The sequence below is a fragment of the Mauremys reevesii genome, linkage group 1, assembly GCF_016161935.1.
Source record: "Mauremys reevesii isolate NIE-2019 linkage group 1, ASM1616193v1, whole genome shotgun sequence".
In the NCBI taxonomy this organism is placed as follows: domain Eukaryota; kingdom Metazoa; phylum Chordata; order Testudines; family Geoemydidae; genus Mauremys; species Mauremys reevesii.
In genome coordinates, this window is record NC_052623.1 from 60336135 (window position 1) to 60351725 (window position 15591).

At 46.4% G+C, this 15591-nt stretch overlaps 1 protein-coding gene across 1 annotated transcript in view; it reads left to right on the forward strand.

Annotated features, from left to right (window-relative positions):
- The window catches only part of TMEM272 (transmembrane protein 272), a 29579-nt gene extending 17234 nt beyond the window's left edge, over positions 1-12345 (forward strand). The window contains exons 2-4 of the mRNA XM_039519635.1: positions 1729-1788; positions 6930-7012; positions 11971-12345. Of these exons, the coding sequence (XP_039375569.1) occupies positions 1729-1788; positions 6930-7012; positions 11971-12333 (506 nt within the window). The 3' untranslated portion in view covers positions 12334-12345. The remainder of the gene's footprint in view (positions 1-1728; positions 1789-6929; positions 7013-11970) is intronic.
- The last annotated feature ends 3246 nt before the right edge of the window (positions 12346-15591 follow it).

Genomic DNA, 15591 nt, shown 5'->3' on the forward strand with positions numbered 1-15591 from the left:
TATCCATTGCACAATAAAGAATCATGATTCTTCTTCCTATGATTCTCTTTATTCTGTACCCACGCGGTGCGTGTAGGAGAGGGCTGGAGAGGGAAAATGGCAGTGGGAGAGATGACCTACATTCTGCTACACTAGCCATGCTACTTACTTATAACTCCAGACAGTTAACTCAACTACTGAACACCTGACCTGTTCTCTCTGGAATATTAAGTAAATGGGGTTACCTAGGTAACTAGTAGTGTTCACGGGTAAGATTTAGAGTTCAAAATCATTCCAGTGTATTAGAATAATAATCTGGGTAATGGAACAGTGAGAGGGTCCTAGTATAGAACTTGGCATGCACTGTTTTAATGAGAGGTTGTCTATAAAGGACATTTGAAAGAGCTTAGCCAAGTGTAGGCCTCTTTGCAGACACCTGACACACAAGGAGAATTGCTGCACTGGGCAGTGTTTGAGAAAAAGAGAGAGGATGGTGCAGAAAAAAAAATGGAGGGGGGATGAAGAAACAGAAGTGCTTTCTTCATCTCGAAATACCTTCAGCCCTTTTCAGCTAGTGGATATGTTACATACACTGTGTTTGGGGCTGAAGGAGTGAAGCATAAGAGCTCAGACTTCAGTGTGCAGCTAATAAAGTTAATGTAGTGTATGGGAGGTAGCATTGTCCAGTGGTTAGAGCGCAGTACTAGGCGTCAGTAGACCTGGGTTCTGGTCCCAGATCTGTTAGTGCCCTTGATTGTTATTACACCCTTGGGTCTCCATTTCTCCTTCTGTGAGATACCGATAATAATACTTACCTTCAGTTGGAAAGCACTCTGAGGTCTATGAACAGGACATGCTATATAATAGCTATGTGTGCCAATGCAGCTGCTCACGGTGCTGGGGCTCCATACGTTCCTGTGCACTGAGACATGAGGAGGGGGTTTGAACTAGCAGGGCTGAGATGTGCAAAGCTACCTGGTGACTCTGCCCTACAGTTCAAGGTTCTAATTTGGCAAACTTGGACCTCCAAAGGAACATCATACTGCCTTTCTCTAGAATGGCTTTTTTCTATCCTCTGAGCCACCTCGACCTCCTTTTAGTGCTCTTACTCACCACTGGGATCTATTTGCAACCTGAGCAACATGTGACCCCTGGAACTCCATAATAACCTTTTTACAGTTACTTTGCAGGACAGAATTTCACTTTAACAATGCTGAATGCCCATCATTAGGCTCCAAAGTTGACCGCTATTGATAAGAATAGGGAGAGTTCACACTTATCTTGCTGCAATTGTTTCTGATGTTTTGCACAGGTAGGCAGACACTGCTGCATTGGGATGCATTTGGAAAATTTTTGTTACCATTACAAGGGCTGGAAACATAATATTTTGAAAATGAATGCTTGAATTTTGCAGAAGATGATGAAGCCACCACCAGTGCTGGTATGGTCCCTGCTCTGCAGCCCACGGAGTTCAATAGAAGGACTCCAGGCCCGGGATGAATAGGCTATTGCTGGCTGCTCCAAGGTGGTGAGACTGCTCAAGTATCACTGTAAAATTCAGTGTCAGCATGTGAAATACACCGCAACCCAGTCATCACTGATCCCATGCAATCCAAATGAAGCTCTCATTGCATTGGATTATGGACACTCCTTGTCCACACACATGGTGCAAGGGGATATATTTAATAGGATGTGGTATCTTTTGAAATACTGCCAGCTGAATAACTTAACATTTTTGTTTCTTTACAGCATGCTTTATTTTTGGGCTTCTTGCTTTCCTTGCTTTACCACTGTCCATGGCTTTTACAGGTAAGCTGTCTATCAAAGACGTTTAAAGAGAGGAGCTTGGTGGTATTATAAAGTCATGTAGCAACGTCACCTGTGAAAAGATTAGTTTGAATCTGATTTATGACACAAGTGTACCTGACTTTGGTGATGTCACCACATATGGTTGTTGATGTCATACACTACATATTTGTCATTATGTCTGTTTGTCCACATCATAAAACCACCACAGAGCTTGCTATGGTTGTTGATATCTGCTTCGGCACTCCTTGAGCTGGCGTGGGGTGTGCAGGTCATTATCAAAGCAGGTTGGCAGTTATGTGGGAAAAGCTGCATAGGAGTCAGACTCGTAATGATAAACTCCATCCCTTCCACTATTATTTTTCACCCTGTAAGCTTCTGGGGTGATATCCAGGCTTCAGATGCACGACCACAGCCGCCATTTATATGGGGAGCCAGGAATTCCAGCCTTCTAATCCCAGTTCTGACGACCCCTTCTGTAGTTTTGGACAAACCACCTAACTTCTTTTCCTAAATTTCTCCATCTATGAAATGTGGCTTTGTTAATTTTCTTACCTACCTCACAGCAGTGTCAGGAAACTTAATTAGTAGCGAAATACAGCTCACCTTACCTGTTGACTCCAATGGTATTATTTATATGACTCAAACAGGATTTGGCCCAGTTATTGGAACCTGAGCTGAAGATGAAAACAACCATATAAGTGCTAAAATAATACTAATACTGATAATAAATAGCAAGAAACAGGTACAAAGGCAATTTCACCCAAAACTTGCATCCTGAATAAAAGACATTGTGCAAGTAGGGTGACCAGATGTCCTGATTTTATAGGGACAGTCCTGATTCTTATATAGGCTCCTATTACCCCACCCCCCACCTCCTGTACCGATTTTTCACATTTGCTCTTTGGTCACCCTATGTGCAAGTCATTGAATTGCTTGTGAACACAATAGAGTGCACTGTACAGTATATGTCCAGTATATGAATTCACCTCCAAACAGCCAGAAGAGTGAACTGCTCTTTCTGATCCACTGCACACTCTTCAGGCTGCAGTTGAAAAAAATGTTCATTTCAAAAACAATTCACATGCCTCTAAGTATAAAGAAGGCTGGGTATGGCTGGACTCAAGTCTGAGCTACAAACTAAACAAACAAAAAGGTGAATGTTGCTCTTTCATACAGTGGTTTGGTTGCACTATAGGAATAATTTTACAGTTAAAGTACTTTTATGAACACTGAGAAGTATGACAGGTTTCAGCATGGTAGCTGTGGTAGTCTGTATCAGCAAAAAGAACAGGAGTACTTGTGGTACCTTAGAGACTAACACATTTATTTGGGCATAAGCTTTCGTGGGCTAAAAACCACTTCATCGGATGCATGCAGTAAAAAATACAGTAGGAAGATATATATACACAGAGAACATGAAAAAATGGGTGTTGCCATACCAACTCTAACAAGACTAATCAAGTAAGGTGGGCTATTAGCAGCAGGAGAAAAAAAACTTTTGTAGTGATAATCAGGATGGCCCATTTCAAACAGTTGACAAGAAGGTGTGAGTAACAGTAGGGGAAAAATTAGCATGGGGAAATAGTTTTTACTTTCTGTAATGACCCATCCACTCTCAGTCTTTATTCAAGCCTAATGTAATGGTGTCCAGTTTGCAAATTAATAATTCTTATTTCAGACTCTTGCTGTTTGGTCTATTTTAAACAAGGAGACTATTGGTTTCAGGTCCATCCCCAGACTTAGAGAGTTCAATGAGGAGCTGAATGTACAATATGGATTTAGTCTCCCACAAGTAGGGACAGACCCTGTCAGCTGGAAACCAAATATGAAAGACCCTCATTCTCTCCCTTCATTGTCTCACCAGCCTGCCTTCTTTGGAGTCAGGATGGAGGATGGGGAAAGTCTGTCATAACAAGAGGCAACCTTATTCTGAAGGGGCTGTTCAAGGCTCCATAGTTAAAGTTGAGTTGAGTTTTCACTTAAAGCAGGGACTCAGGCAGGAAGAATGGCCTAGTGGGTAGCACATTAGACTGAGATGTAAGAAAACCTGGATTCAATTCCTGGTTCTACCACAACATCCTGTGTGACCATGAACACATTTCTTAGTCTACCCTGCAGCTCAGTTCCCCATTTGTAAAATAGGGATAGTGCTTCCCTACCTCACAGGAGTGTGATGAGGATAAAACCCTGTAGTGACTGTGAGGTGCTCAGATACTACAGGAGTGAGGGGCCATGTAGCCAGGGCAATAGCTACGTTATGCATGAACAAGGCATCATTTCCTTCCCAAAATTACAGCACTCACTGTCAGAGTACTGAATGCAGGTATGGAAATGCACAATGCACAATTTAGGCACTTTAATTCAACCTTTTAGTGATACCACACGGGAAAGAAAATGTGTCTTCAAAAGTCAATTTAATCTAATCTGGGAACATATTAGTATATGTTCTGAGCCATATATTTAGTATATGTTCCCAGATACTAAATGCACTGATCGTAGCTGTATGGCTATTGCAGGGGAGGGCAAACTACAGCCCGGGGGCTGGATCTGGCCCATCAGGGCTTTCAATCCTGCCAGCAGGATTGCCAGGTCCATACCACAGTGGGGCTAAGGCAGGCTCCTTGCCTGCCCTGGCCCCGCACCGCTCCCAGAAGCGGCGGGCACCATGTCCCTGCAGCCCCTGCTGGGAGAGGATGGGCAGAGGGCTCCGTGTGCTGCCCTTGCCTGTGCATTTCTGTATCTTAAGCTGTCTGGATTTTTTTGAGTTTCATCATAACTTTGAGTTTCCTGGGTTTGTACTGATTATTTTGGGGGTAATTACCACATTCCTGTACTGTTGTTTTTACCTTTAAGTTACTGATATATGCTCTCAAGCTTAGCTATACCTTAACACCTGTATTTGTCTATGAGTTTATTTAGACTTGATTGCTGGTTCCAGCCCCAAGGCTCTGGTATAGAGTCTTGGCACCATCAGTAGCTAACAGAATCAAATGGAGGCAAGAGCATGGTTAGGGCAGTCAGGATCTTCTTTTGGTTAAGAAGATGGTGCCATTAAATGTTATTGCCCTGCACTTTGGGTGTGTCTACACTGTAGGTGTGATTTTCATCTCGGATAGACATGCCCACTGCAGCTCTGCTAGTATGCTTAAAACAGAAGTGTAGCCAGGGCCGGCTCCAGGCACCAGCTAAGGAAGCAGGTGCTTGGGGTGGCCAATACAAAGGGGCGGCACTCCGTCCGCTGTTGGGGGGCCCGTCCGGGTCTTTGGCGGGAATTCGGCAGTGGGTCCCTCAGTCCCTCTCTTTCCCTTTGAGCTGCTGCTGAAGTGCCACCAAAGAGGAAGAGAAAGAGAGGGAGTGAAGGACCCACCGCCGAACTCCTGCCGAAGAATGGAGCGGCACGATTGAGCTGCCGCCAAAGTGCCGCCGATCGGCTTTTTTTTTTTTCACTGCTTGAGGCGGCAGAATACCTGGAGCCAGCCCTGAGTGTAGCCATGGTTGTGAGAGGGGCTAAGCCTCCTCCCGCCCCCCCCCCCCCCGAGTATGTGCATCGAGTCTCAGATGGGATTGTACTTGGGCAACTGGCCCGTCATGGCTACACTTCTAGTTTTAGCATGCTAGCTTGATTAGAGCTAGCCCGGGTCTGTGTACCCAAGCTGGAAATTACACTGCCAGCTCCAGTGTAGACATAACCTATGAACCAGATTCAGCTAAGGGTCTATGCTGCCCCTGGCCTCAGCTCTCTGCCCACTGGGTGCTACTGCAGAGACTATGTGTCCCAGACAGTCAGGAGATGAATTGATTCAGCATATCTCGAAAACTTATCCTGACCAAGCTCTTATATAGACCTGGCCATCACCTAAAACTGTTGCCTACTCCAAGGGAGAGTGGTGACGGGGTGAATGCAAAAGGACTGCAGGGACCCAGGCTAGCGCAGGGAGGTGTCATTTACACCACAGCACAATTTACACATTGGCAACCAGCCTTCAAAAATGGAGTGGGGGCTAGAATCTGACCTTTTGTTGTTAATACTCCCTTCTAGTAATAAATTTTAATGTATGAAACTTTGAGGTGACAATGTGGCATTTATTCTATGGGATTAGCCTAGAGCTGTGGGTAACTTCATGACTTGCTGAAATTAAGAGAGACTGTCAGTGTAATACAGCGTTGTCACAGGATAATGGTTTCCGACAGCTACATATCTGCGAAGGCATTTTAAGGAAAGTTAAATGTCAAGGCGAAATGCAGACATGTATTATCTAAGCAAGGGACTCGAGTTCTCTGATAACATTCTGTTACTATGGTCTCTCACAATGACTTGATTTCGATTGATCTGATTATTGATGTGCATCCAATCATTTTGGCCCTAGTCAAAGAGAGAATTTCTAGATATTTATCTAATATTATCAGATCTGTAACTATGCAAATAATAGTGAAGATCAATATTCATGAAGAACAGCCAATAATTCCTAACTATAAAAATTTGAGATCTTTTCAACCACTTGGTTATTTATCTGCTTTCAAATTTTAACAAGTAGGAGTGAAATTTTGTCATTAAAAATTCCAAAAAGCAAAGCTAGAGATGGAGTGACTCTTTAGAACAGAGTCCATCTCCCTCACCACACAGAATTGTTCCTGGCAGCACATTTCCCACGCTTTGTCCAGACTGTAGTGGAGTCAGGAAGCCCTGGGAGTGCTCCCAAGGTCCGAGGTTCTTGGTTCACAGTCTGCTGAGGAACTGGACAGACGACCTGGTAGGAAACAGCTCAGGGTCCATCCAAAGTTTGTTGAAATTGTTGGAATTTTTCTGATCAGCTCTATATTTAATAATACACTTAACAAAAGATGAGCAGCGCCATAAAAACATGCACCTGGCTCAAATGAGTAACCCCATAATCTTGATATTGTGAACTTTGTTCTATTTCTTCCCTTCCCTGCCTTTTTGTTTGTTCATTATCCTCATTTGTGTTGTGTCTGATGCAAAGCTCATTTAATTGAGTCCCCCGGCCTTAATGGTAATTGGATCAGAAGCTTATTTGTAAGCACTATACTGCACTTACTGCATCTTTATTCTTTTCTGTAAAGCATATACTGGCATTTTGGTCACTTAAGGTAATAAATGATACTATATTTTTGGTACTCAGGAATGAAGTTTTTGGAAGACTGCCCACTTCAACCACTAATTCCCTTATATCTGTTGGTGGGTGGTGTTGTCGGCAGTTTAAAGGTACTGTGCATTGTATATGAAAAATGTTTTATGTGCCAAGACTTTGACATTATAAAGTATGTTTTAAGTGAGCTGTGTTCAGACAGGATACTTAAGAATTTACATTACATTCCTATGGTTAATTGAGAGCTAGGCAACTGAATGATATCACAGATTAATAATTCCTTGCTGCACCACAAAATAGGCACATTTAACTTCAAAGCAAGAGGCATTGATCCTGTGGAAATGTTCTGCTACAATGATTTGATTTCTGTTTTATCAAATGATAGATCTAGAATGAATAAATGGATGTTAGTACAGGAAAGTAAAAACTTCTCACTATACAGTACCATGAGGGACCTGCTGGTGCATTCAGGAGAACAGAGTAATTGTGTATCTCAGCCAATCAGAGAGCACCTGAGCCATAAAAGGACAATGGCTTCTGGTTGGCTGAATTTTATTTCTTTTATCAATGAGGACAGGTGAACCAGGTAGCAATCTCAGTGGCTGGCACAAATGTAAGTGATTAATGTAAAATCACATGCTGCATGGAATGATGCTAAAACTTTGTAAGGTTGGAAATCCTGTACTAGTGGTCTGATCTCCCTAGACATAGGGCGAAGATTCTTACCCTGAAGCCTCTCCAGGAATTAACTGAAACACTTAAATAACAGCTAGATTAAAACAGGTCGCTTTATTTAGTCAACAGAATGTAACAATCAGAGTCAGCATCTGTTCTGAAATGTATCTGCCCCTGCGTTGGAGGCTGACTGGAGAGGAATTCAGCTGTTGATGAGCCTTATTCACCTTGCCCTGCACAGTATGTAGTTATTCCCACCAATGCAAAATGGGCATAAAATACCACCAAATCAGAACGGTTGCATTTCATATGCTCCATGCACTCCCTTTGCACTGGTGGAAATGACTACACCAGGTGCAGGGCAATAATGAATCAGGCTCTGTCTCTTCTAACAATCCCCCCCACTCCTCAGACCCTGCTCCTTCTCTTGAGGAGACACAAACTGAACAAAACAATAGTGAAGCTGTTTCTCTGGTCTGAACTACTCTACAAATCTCATTGTGCCAGCGTGTGCTTGTCTGACAGGTTTATCCCTGTAGCTGGGTGACATCCCAGGTAATGATGGAGACTGTAATGCTGTAACACAATCTATAACGGGGGTGAGCAAACTACATCCTGTGGGCTGGATCCAGCCCACCAGCCATTTTAAGTCAGCCCTTGAGCTCCTGCTGGGTGGTGAGGTCTGGGGCTTGCCCCGCTCCAGTGCTCCGGCACTCCACCTGGGGAACAGGGTCAGGGGTCGCCCCATCCAGCTCCCGGAAGCAGTGGCATGGCTCCCCTCCAGCTCTTACATGCTCCAGTGGCCCCCTCCGGCGCTCCAATGGGAGCTGCAGGGGCCGTGCCTGTGGATGAGGCAGCGTGCAGAGCCACCTGGCCACACCTTTGTGTAGGAGCCGGAGAAGGGACATGCCGCTGCTTCCGGGAGCTGCTTGAGGCAAGTGCCACCCAGAGCCTGCACCCCTCAGCCTCTCCCCATGCCCAACCTCCTGCCCCAGCCCTGATCCCCCTCCTGCCCTCCAAACCCCTTGATCCCAGCCTGGAGCACTCTCCTGCACCCCAAGGCTCACATCTCCATCCCCACCCCAGAGCCAGCACCCCCAGTTGAAGCCTGCATCCTTTCCTGAATCCCAACCCCCTGCCCCAGCCCTGTTTCCCCTCCCGCCCTCCAAACCCCTTGGTCCCACCCCAGAGCACCCTCCTACACCCCAAACTCTTCATTCCCAGCCTCACCCCAGAGCCCGCACCCCCAGCTGGAGCCCTCACTCCCCCGCCCCAGCCCGGAGCCACTTCCTGCATCCTGAACTCCTCATTTCTGACCCTACCCCAGAGCCTGCACCCCCAACCAGAGCCCTCACCCCCTCCCGCACCACAACCCCAATTTTGTCAGCATTCATGGCCCGCCATACAATTTCTATTCCCAGATGTGGCCCTTGGGCCAAAAAGTTTTCCCACCCCTGATCTATAACCATGTAGTGCCCTCTACTCTGCAAACAAAAACCCATGGCAAACGCCCCTAACTATGTCACAGCGTTGCTTGCTGGCACAGGTAAGGTTGTCATGTAACAGAGACTATGGTATATGTGGTATGGTATTCCCAATTAGCTATTCCATTTACTCTCCCTCACTTTTCCAGGGAGAATCTGATTGAGGTAGGAGTCCCATGCTGTGAGAAACTAATGTTCCAGGCAAGGGAAGCCTGTCTCCTGAAGTCAAGGCTGCCAGTCTCTTACCTGAGAACAGTAACATTCACGCTGCTACACTCCCCTTATGCATGTCTCTTGCCCCTTTTTTGTGCCAGGACTAATGAAGAGGGAAAAGGCAGAGACCCCTCTTGCTAAGAGGTCTCTACACACCCTACATGTGCCCAGCACAGATTCAGTATATGGTCCCACTAATGAGAAACTAATAGTCCCCAGCAAGGGGCTGTGGTCAGTATCTTCAGCAAAATAAGTGAATGGGGAAAAGAAAGTACTTAAGCTTGTTAGAAATCATTTGCTGTGCATGAATTCCACCAGTTAAATGCTCAGTCATTTGATTGCTCAGCTGGACTTTCCTGCAGCGGTAGCATAATCAGAAGATTAGATTAATAACAGCTAAATTTTCCTTTAGGAAAATTAAATCGGAATGGGGAGATTTTCATTGTAATGAACTGGAACCCTCATCAACAATACTGACTTCCACAATTTTGATATGATTGCTTGAAACGCTTTTTCTTGTTGACCATAGATTAATAAAGATTTTAATTAGTAATAACTGTGCTAGCCATTAGTGATTAGCCTGTCATCAGTTCTCATTAAAAATGATACTAAACGTGGGTCCAATGCTGCTCCTACTGAAGTCAATCAGGGCTTTGCCTTTGGCTTCAATGGAAGCAGGATTGTAATGTGGTGACCTACTTGATTTTAATAATTTGATTAGAATAGTTCATGTTTTAACATAGCCCCTCAATAGCACCTTATATATCAGCTTAAATCCAATTGGCTCAATTCCACCCTCGGTTATACTCATATGTAAGAACATAAGAATGTCCATACTGGGTCAGACCAATGGTCCATCTAGCCCAGTATCCTGTCTTCCAACAGCGGCCAGTGACAGATGCTTCAGATCAAATGAACAGGGCAATATTGAATGATCCATCCTTGTCATCTAGTCCCAGCTTCTGGCAGTCAGAGGTTTAGAGACTGCCAAGGCATAGGGTTGCATCTCTGACCATCTTGGCTAATAGCCATAGATGGACCTTGCCAAGCTGTCCTGCAGTGGCTCAAGAGCATAAGTACCAGCCTCAGGGAAGACTGTTAAGAACCAGGACACAAACCCCAAATTGGTGGTGCGCTCTATACTTGGGGCTTGTCTACACTACACAGTTAGGTCAACATAAGGCAGCTCATGGTGACCCAGGGCCGCCCAGAGGATTCCGGGGGCCTGGGATCTTCGGCAGCGGGGGGCCCTTCCATTCCAGGACCCGCCGCCGAAGTGCCCCGAAGACCCGCAGCGGGGACCCCCCGCCGCCGAATTACCGCCGAAGCGGGACCCGCCGCCGAAGTTCAGCTCGGTCTTCGGCGGTAATTCGGCGTCGGAGGGCCCCCACCACGGGTCTTCGGGGCACTTCGGCGGCGGGTCCTGGAACGGAAGGGCCCCCCTGCCGCCGAATTACCTCTGAAGACCAAGCTGAACTTCTGCGGCGGGTCCCGCTTCGGCGGTAATTCACGAAGACCGGGAGCGGAAGAAGCTCCTGGGCCCGGCCCCGCAAGAGTTTTCCGGCCCCTCCGGAGCGAGTGAAGGATTCCGCTCCAGGGGCCCCAAAAAACTCTCGTGGGGGCCCCTGTGGGGCCTGGGGCAAATTGCCCTTCTTGCCCCCCCCTCTGGGCGGCCCTGTGGTGACCTAAGTATGTCAGTGTCTACACTACAGCCTTCCTCCCACCAATGTAGATGCCCTACTACACCGACATAATAACCCCACCTCAGTGAGAGGCATAAGGCTTACATTGGTGTAGTTAGAGCGGTGAAGTGTCTGTGTAGTAGGCTGGAGCACCCAGGGAAAAAAATTAGCGGGTGCTCAGCACCCACTGGCAGCCAGCTCCTCCTCCCCCACAGCGCCTCCCATCCGCTGGTGGCCTTGCTGATCAACTCCTCCCCCTCCCACCCAGCGTCTCCCACCCACTGTGATCAGCTGTTTTGCAGCATGCAGGAGGCTCTGGGAGGAAGAGGGAGGAGCAGGGAGCTCAGGGAAGGAGGCTGAATTAAGCAGGGCAGGGGTGGGAAGAGTTGGGGTGGGGACTTGGGGAAAGAGGGAGTGGGGCCTGGGATGGAGTGGGGGCAAAAAGAGGCGGGACAGGGGTGGGAGTTTGGGGGAAGGAGGCAGATGGGGGCAGGGCCTGGGGCAGAGTGTGGGGTTGAGTACCCCTGGGCCTGGATGAAGCTGGCACCTATGTGCCACACAGGGGCGGCTCTAGGTATTTTGCCGCCCCAAGCACGGCAGGCAGGCTGCCTTTGGCGGCTTGCCTGAGGGAGGTCCCCAGTCCTGCGGATTTGGCGGCACGCCTCCGGGAGGTCTGCCAAAGCCACGGGACCAGCGGACCCTCTGCAGGCATGCCGCCGAAGGCAACCTGCCTGCCGCCCTCGCAGCGACCGGCAGAGCGCCCCCCGTGGCTTGCCGCCCCAGGCATGCGCTTGGTGTGCTGGTACCTGGAGCTGCCCCTGGTGCCACAATATTGTTTTAATTTTGCTGGATGCTTTTACAGGGGCCAGTCCTGACCATTCTGAGCAGTTCTTCAGAGTTGCTGAGTGCTCTCTGCTTTTGCTGAAATCTATAAGAGGGGAGGGCTCAGCACCTCGCAGAGTTGACCCCTTAAAGCCAGTGGCTCTGTTTATTCACTTTCTTTGTCTCTACAACAAACAGGTGACTCTTCTGCTTTATGACTCCACCAGGATGCGGCAACTGCTTTCCAAATCTGTCGTGATTGATGATGATGACGATGATGAATATCCATGGCGGCAGAATGCTCACAAATACTACATCCATCTTACGCTCAGCCTCTTCCTCTTTATCTGGTTCATACTTGGGAACTATTGGGTGTTTTCTGTCTACCTGCCAAATTTCATTCCACCTTTCCACCAGCCCCAGGATTATTGTGATAAAACCCTGTACATTTTTGCTGTTGGAGTTCTTATCATTAGTCATACTGTGCTGTTTTTGCTTATCTTTTGTAGCTTTTGTATATATTGTTTTTCTAGGCGAAGATATGCTGCAGAAGAGGATTAAAAGCCATAGAAACTAAACCACAGCTGTTAGGTAAAGGGAGTCCAATGAAAAACAAAAGGCAATAATTTACCAGTGTATGTGTGTATATATATATATATATACAAAAAAAATAGCAGCCAACTATACTGAGGAAATTGTGCAAGCCAGTGCCAGCTGGCTCTCTTAATATAATACATCATAGTAATGTAAAATTTCTGCTATAGATGGCAAGCTGCTCTCTCACTAACTTTTACATCCATTTTGTAAGGGGTTTCATTTGAAGTGTTGAAATCTGCAGCTGAGAATTGCAGACAGCAAACTCCTCTCAAACCTTATTCTTAGACCCTTAGGGATGCTGTTTCTGCATAATACATTTTCCTCTCAATTTGTATAGGTAGTATGTGGTCTATCACCATGGTATCTGAGCACCTCCATATCCATTAGCCTTTTGAGGGTGTATCATTGTCCCTATATTACAGATGGGGACTGAGGCAAAGAGAGATTCAGTAATGTAGCTAAGGTCACACAAGAAGTCTGGTCACGCAGAAAGCCAGGAACTGAACCTAGATCTCTTGACTATCAGCCCAGTGCCTCAACCACAAGATCATCCTTCCATTCTGGGGGAAAAAGGGAAACCAAAGTCTTCGTGGGGCAACTTTACTTTCTCTCTCTATTTGTGCAATATAATTTAATAGCACCTAGGTAGAACAAAGAGTGCTTTAAAGCTCCCTGATGAAGTCCATAGGGAAATTGACTATTTTCATATTTTTGGTATGTGACAATTTCAGAATGAGGTGGGGCATGATATCAGTATTACAGATGAACATGTTTACTTTGGTAGTGCATTGGTTGTAATTTCAGGGGGTCCTTTTGATTTGTTCCCCTTAATGATGTACATGTGTAAATCTATTCTTAGTGGATGAATGTGATGACAGCAGAAGTATTCGCTTTAGAAGCACCAGCATGCATGGAGGCAATTGTCCTGTGGTGTATAATGAAACTAACTTATTATTGGTCCTGATAGATGCTGTTTTTCTGTTGATTAATGCATGTGAAGTGCGCCTTCTGCTTTTGCTCTTACACAGTTACCTTAGATGATCAAAGCAGAGTATTCCCTCTGTCTAGATTTGACACCTGTGCTCAGACATGCAGGCATTCAACAGCACCAAGATAATAGAATGCAGTTTGGATGTTCTTTTTATTAAATACCATGCAACCAATAACCTCCCCTTGTAGCACATAGAAATAGTGCAAAATTAGGTGTTTGTAAATGAACCTCTGTTTGCGCTTCATCCTTTGAAGTACCCTATAGCTTAATCTGATCTGTTTGGCCATTCATTTGTGGGCTCAAGGCTGAGCTTTGCTTCAAGTTTTAGGCAACAGTTCTGCCTTCAGCCATGAACACACAACTCCTAATAATGTCAGTTGCAGTTGCATATGTGTCTTGGGGCACAAGTGGGTCCTTATTGATTACAACTCAGTCCATGGCACAAAGAAGTGCATGTTAGAAAATGATCACAGGTCATTCCACAGAGTTTGATTTTAAATAGGAAGTGGGACGAGAGGTGCAATTGTCTACTAAGTGGCCGGGTTGTGCGTTATTAGTGAGGCTGCTCTCTCCCTGCTGCTGTGGTTTAGTCCATCAAGTCAGAGCTAAGGTTAGGATCAAGTGTAAAATTCCCCAGCCCTTAAGCGGCCACTCGAAAAAAGCTATAATTTGACTAACTATGCTCAGGAGTGCAGGGAACAGGGACACCTAACACTGCTGGCAGCACTTACTGGCTCAAAGGGTGCACGTCTGTATGTGGAGAGGTGTGGCCCTGGAACCCCTTCCCCTGTTCCACTGCAAGGTAGTGGAACCTTTGGCCCCAGGTGTGCAGAGGTTAGAACCATGGGATCAGGGGGATGGGACTCATGGGGGGAAGGGATAGCTCAGTGGTTTGAGCATTGGCCTGCTAAACCCAGGGTTGTGAGTTCAATCCTTGAGGGGGCCATTTGGGGATTGGTCCTGCTTTGAGCAGGGAGTTGGACTAGATGATTTTCTGAGGTCCCTTCCAACCCTAATAATCTATGATTCTATGCACCAGTAGAGGAGCACGAGCCACACTTTTCCAAAAGTGTATCAAGACTTGCTTCTCTCCACAGTCTCTCTGGAGGCATTTTGCATTGCCTAGGCATCATTCTTGCCACTGACTGAATGCTAGACTTGCCCCCACCCAGCCACCCAAGTGCTCCACTGACTCATAGTTCTGGCCCTTGGATTCCAGTACAGACAGATCTGTTCCATAAAACTCAGTTCTTCCTGTCTGAATAATTTCATCTTACATGTATAGCACCTTTCATTCATCAAGATCCCACAGTGCTTTACAAATTTTACATAAGCAGGAATCCCTTCACCCACTACTGAAGTGCAATCACCTCTGAGTCACACACAGCAGCTGATTAACAGTGCACAACAACATTACACAAAATCTTAGGACACGAAGTGAAGAAAAAAAATCATATTCAATTGTCACTGCATTGGGAATTTAAAAAGGCAGAAGATAGTTACCCAAACTACATTCATAAGACAGAAGACTCCAGCACTAACAGTTCACATTCTCACAAAAAGTTTCCTAGGATCTTTAATGGCCACAAGTTATGAAGTGTCATTCAAAAGACAGTAGGACTGGTTCTCAACTGTCTTTCACTTTGGGCCTGATTCTTTAGCAGCTGGAGCCTTTTGTGGTCATTTTACACCTTTGCAGAGTGAATGTACAATGCTCCGAAATCAGACACTCTAGTGGTTTGTACTCCTCTGATCGAGAAATAAATGAATGCACGCGATGCAAGGTTTGCACATGAGCACCTCCAAAGCTGTGCTAGGCCACTGGTCCAGTACTGACTCAGATTTAAACATGCACAATCACCAAAAGCCCTTCCTTCAGCAGCTTGGGTTGTCCCAAGTGGTCTCTCAGTCAAGTATTGCTTTTGGGTATTGATGGATGATACAGTCAAGAACTAACCCTGCTTACTTTATAACAGCTGTCAAGTTTGCAACCCAAAGCCAGGGCTGGCTCTAACTTTTTTGCCGCCCCAAGCAAAAAAGAGCACTGCCCCACCCTACCCCCGCTGAGCGTCACGCCGCCCGAAGCCCCGCCCTCTCAGAGCGCTGTGCCACGCCAAGCCCCCGACCCCCTCCGAGCGCCACGCTGCTCTAAGCCCCCCCCGAGCGCCGCACCAAGCCCGCACCCCCCCCGAGCGCTGCTCTAAGCCCCCCCCCCCCCGAGTGCCGCACCA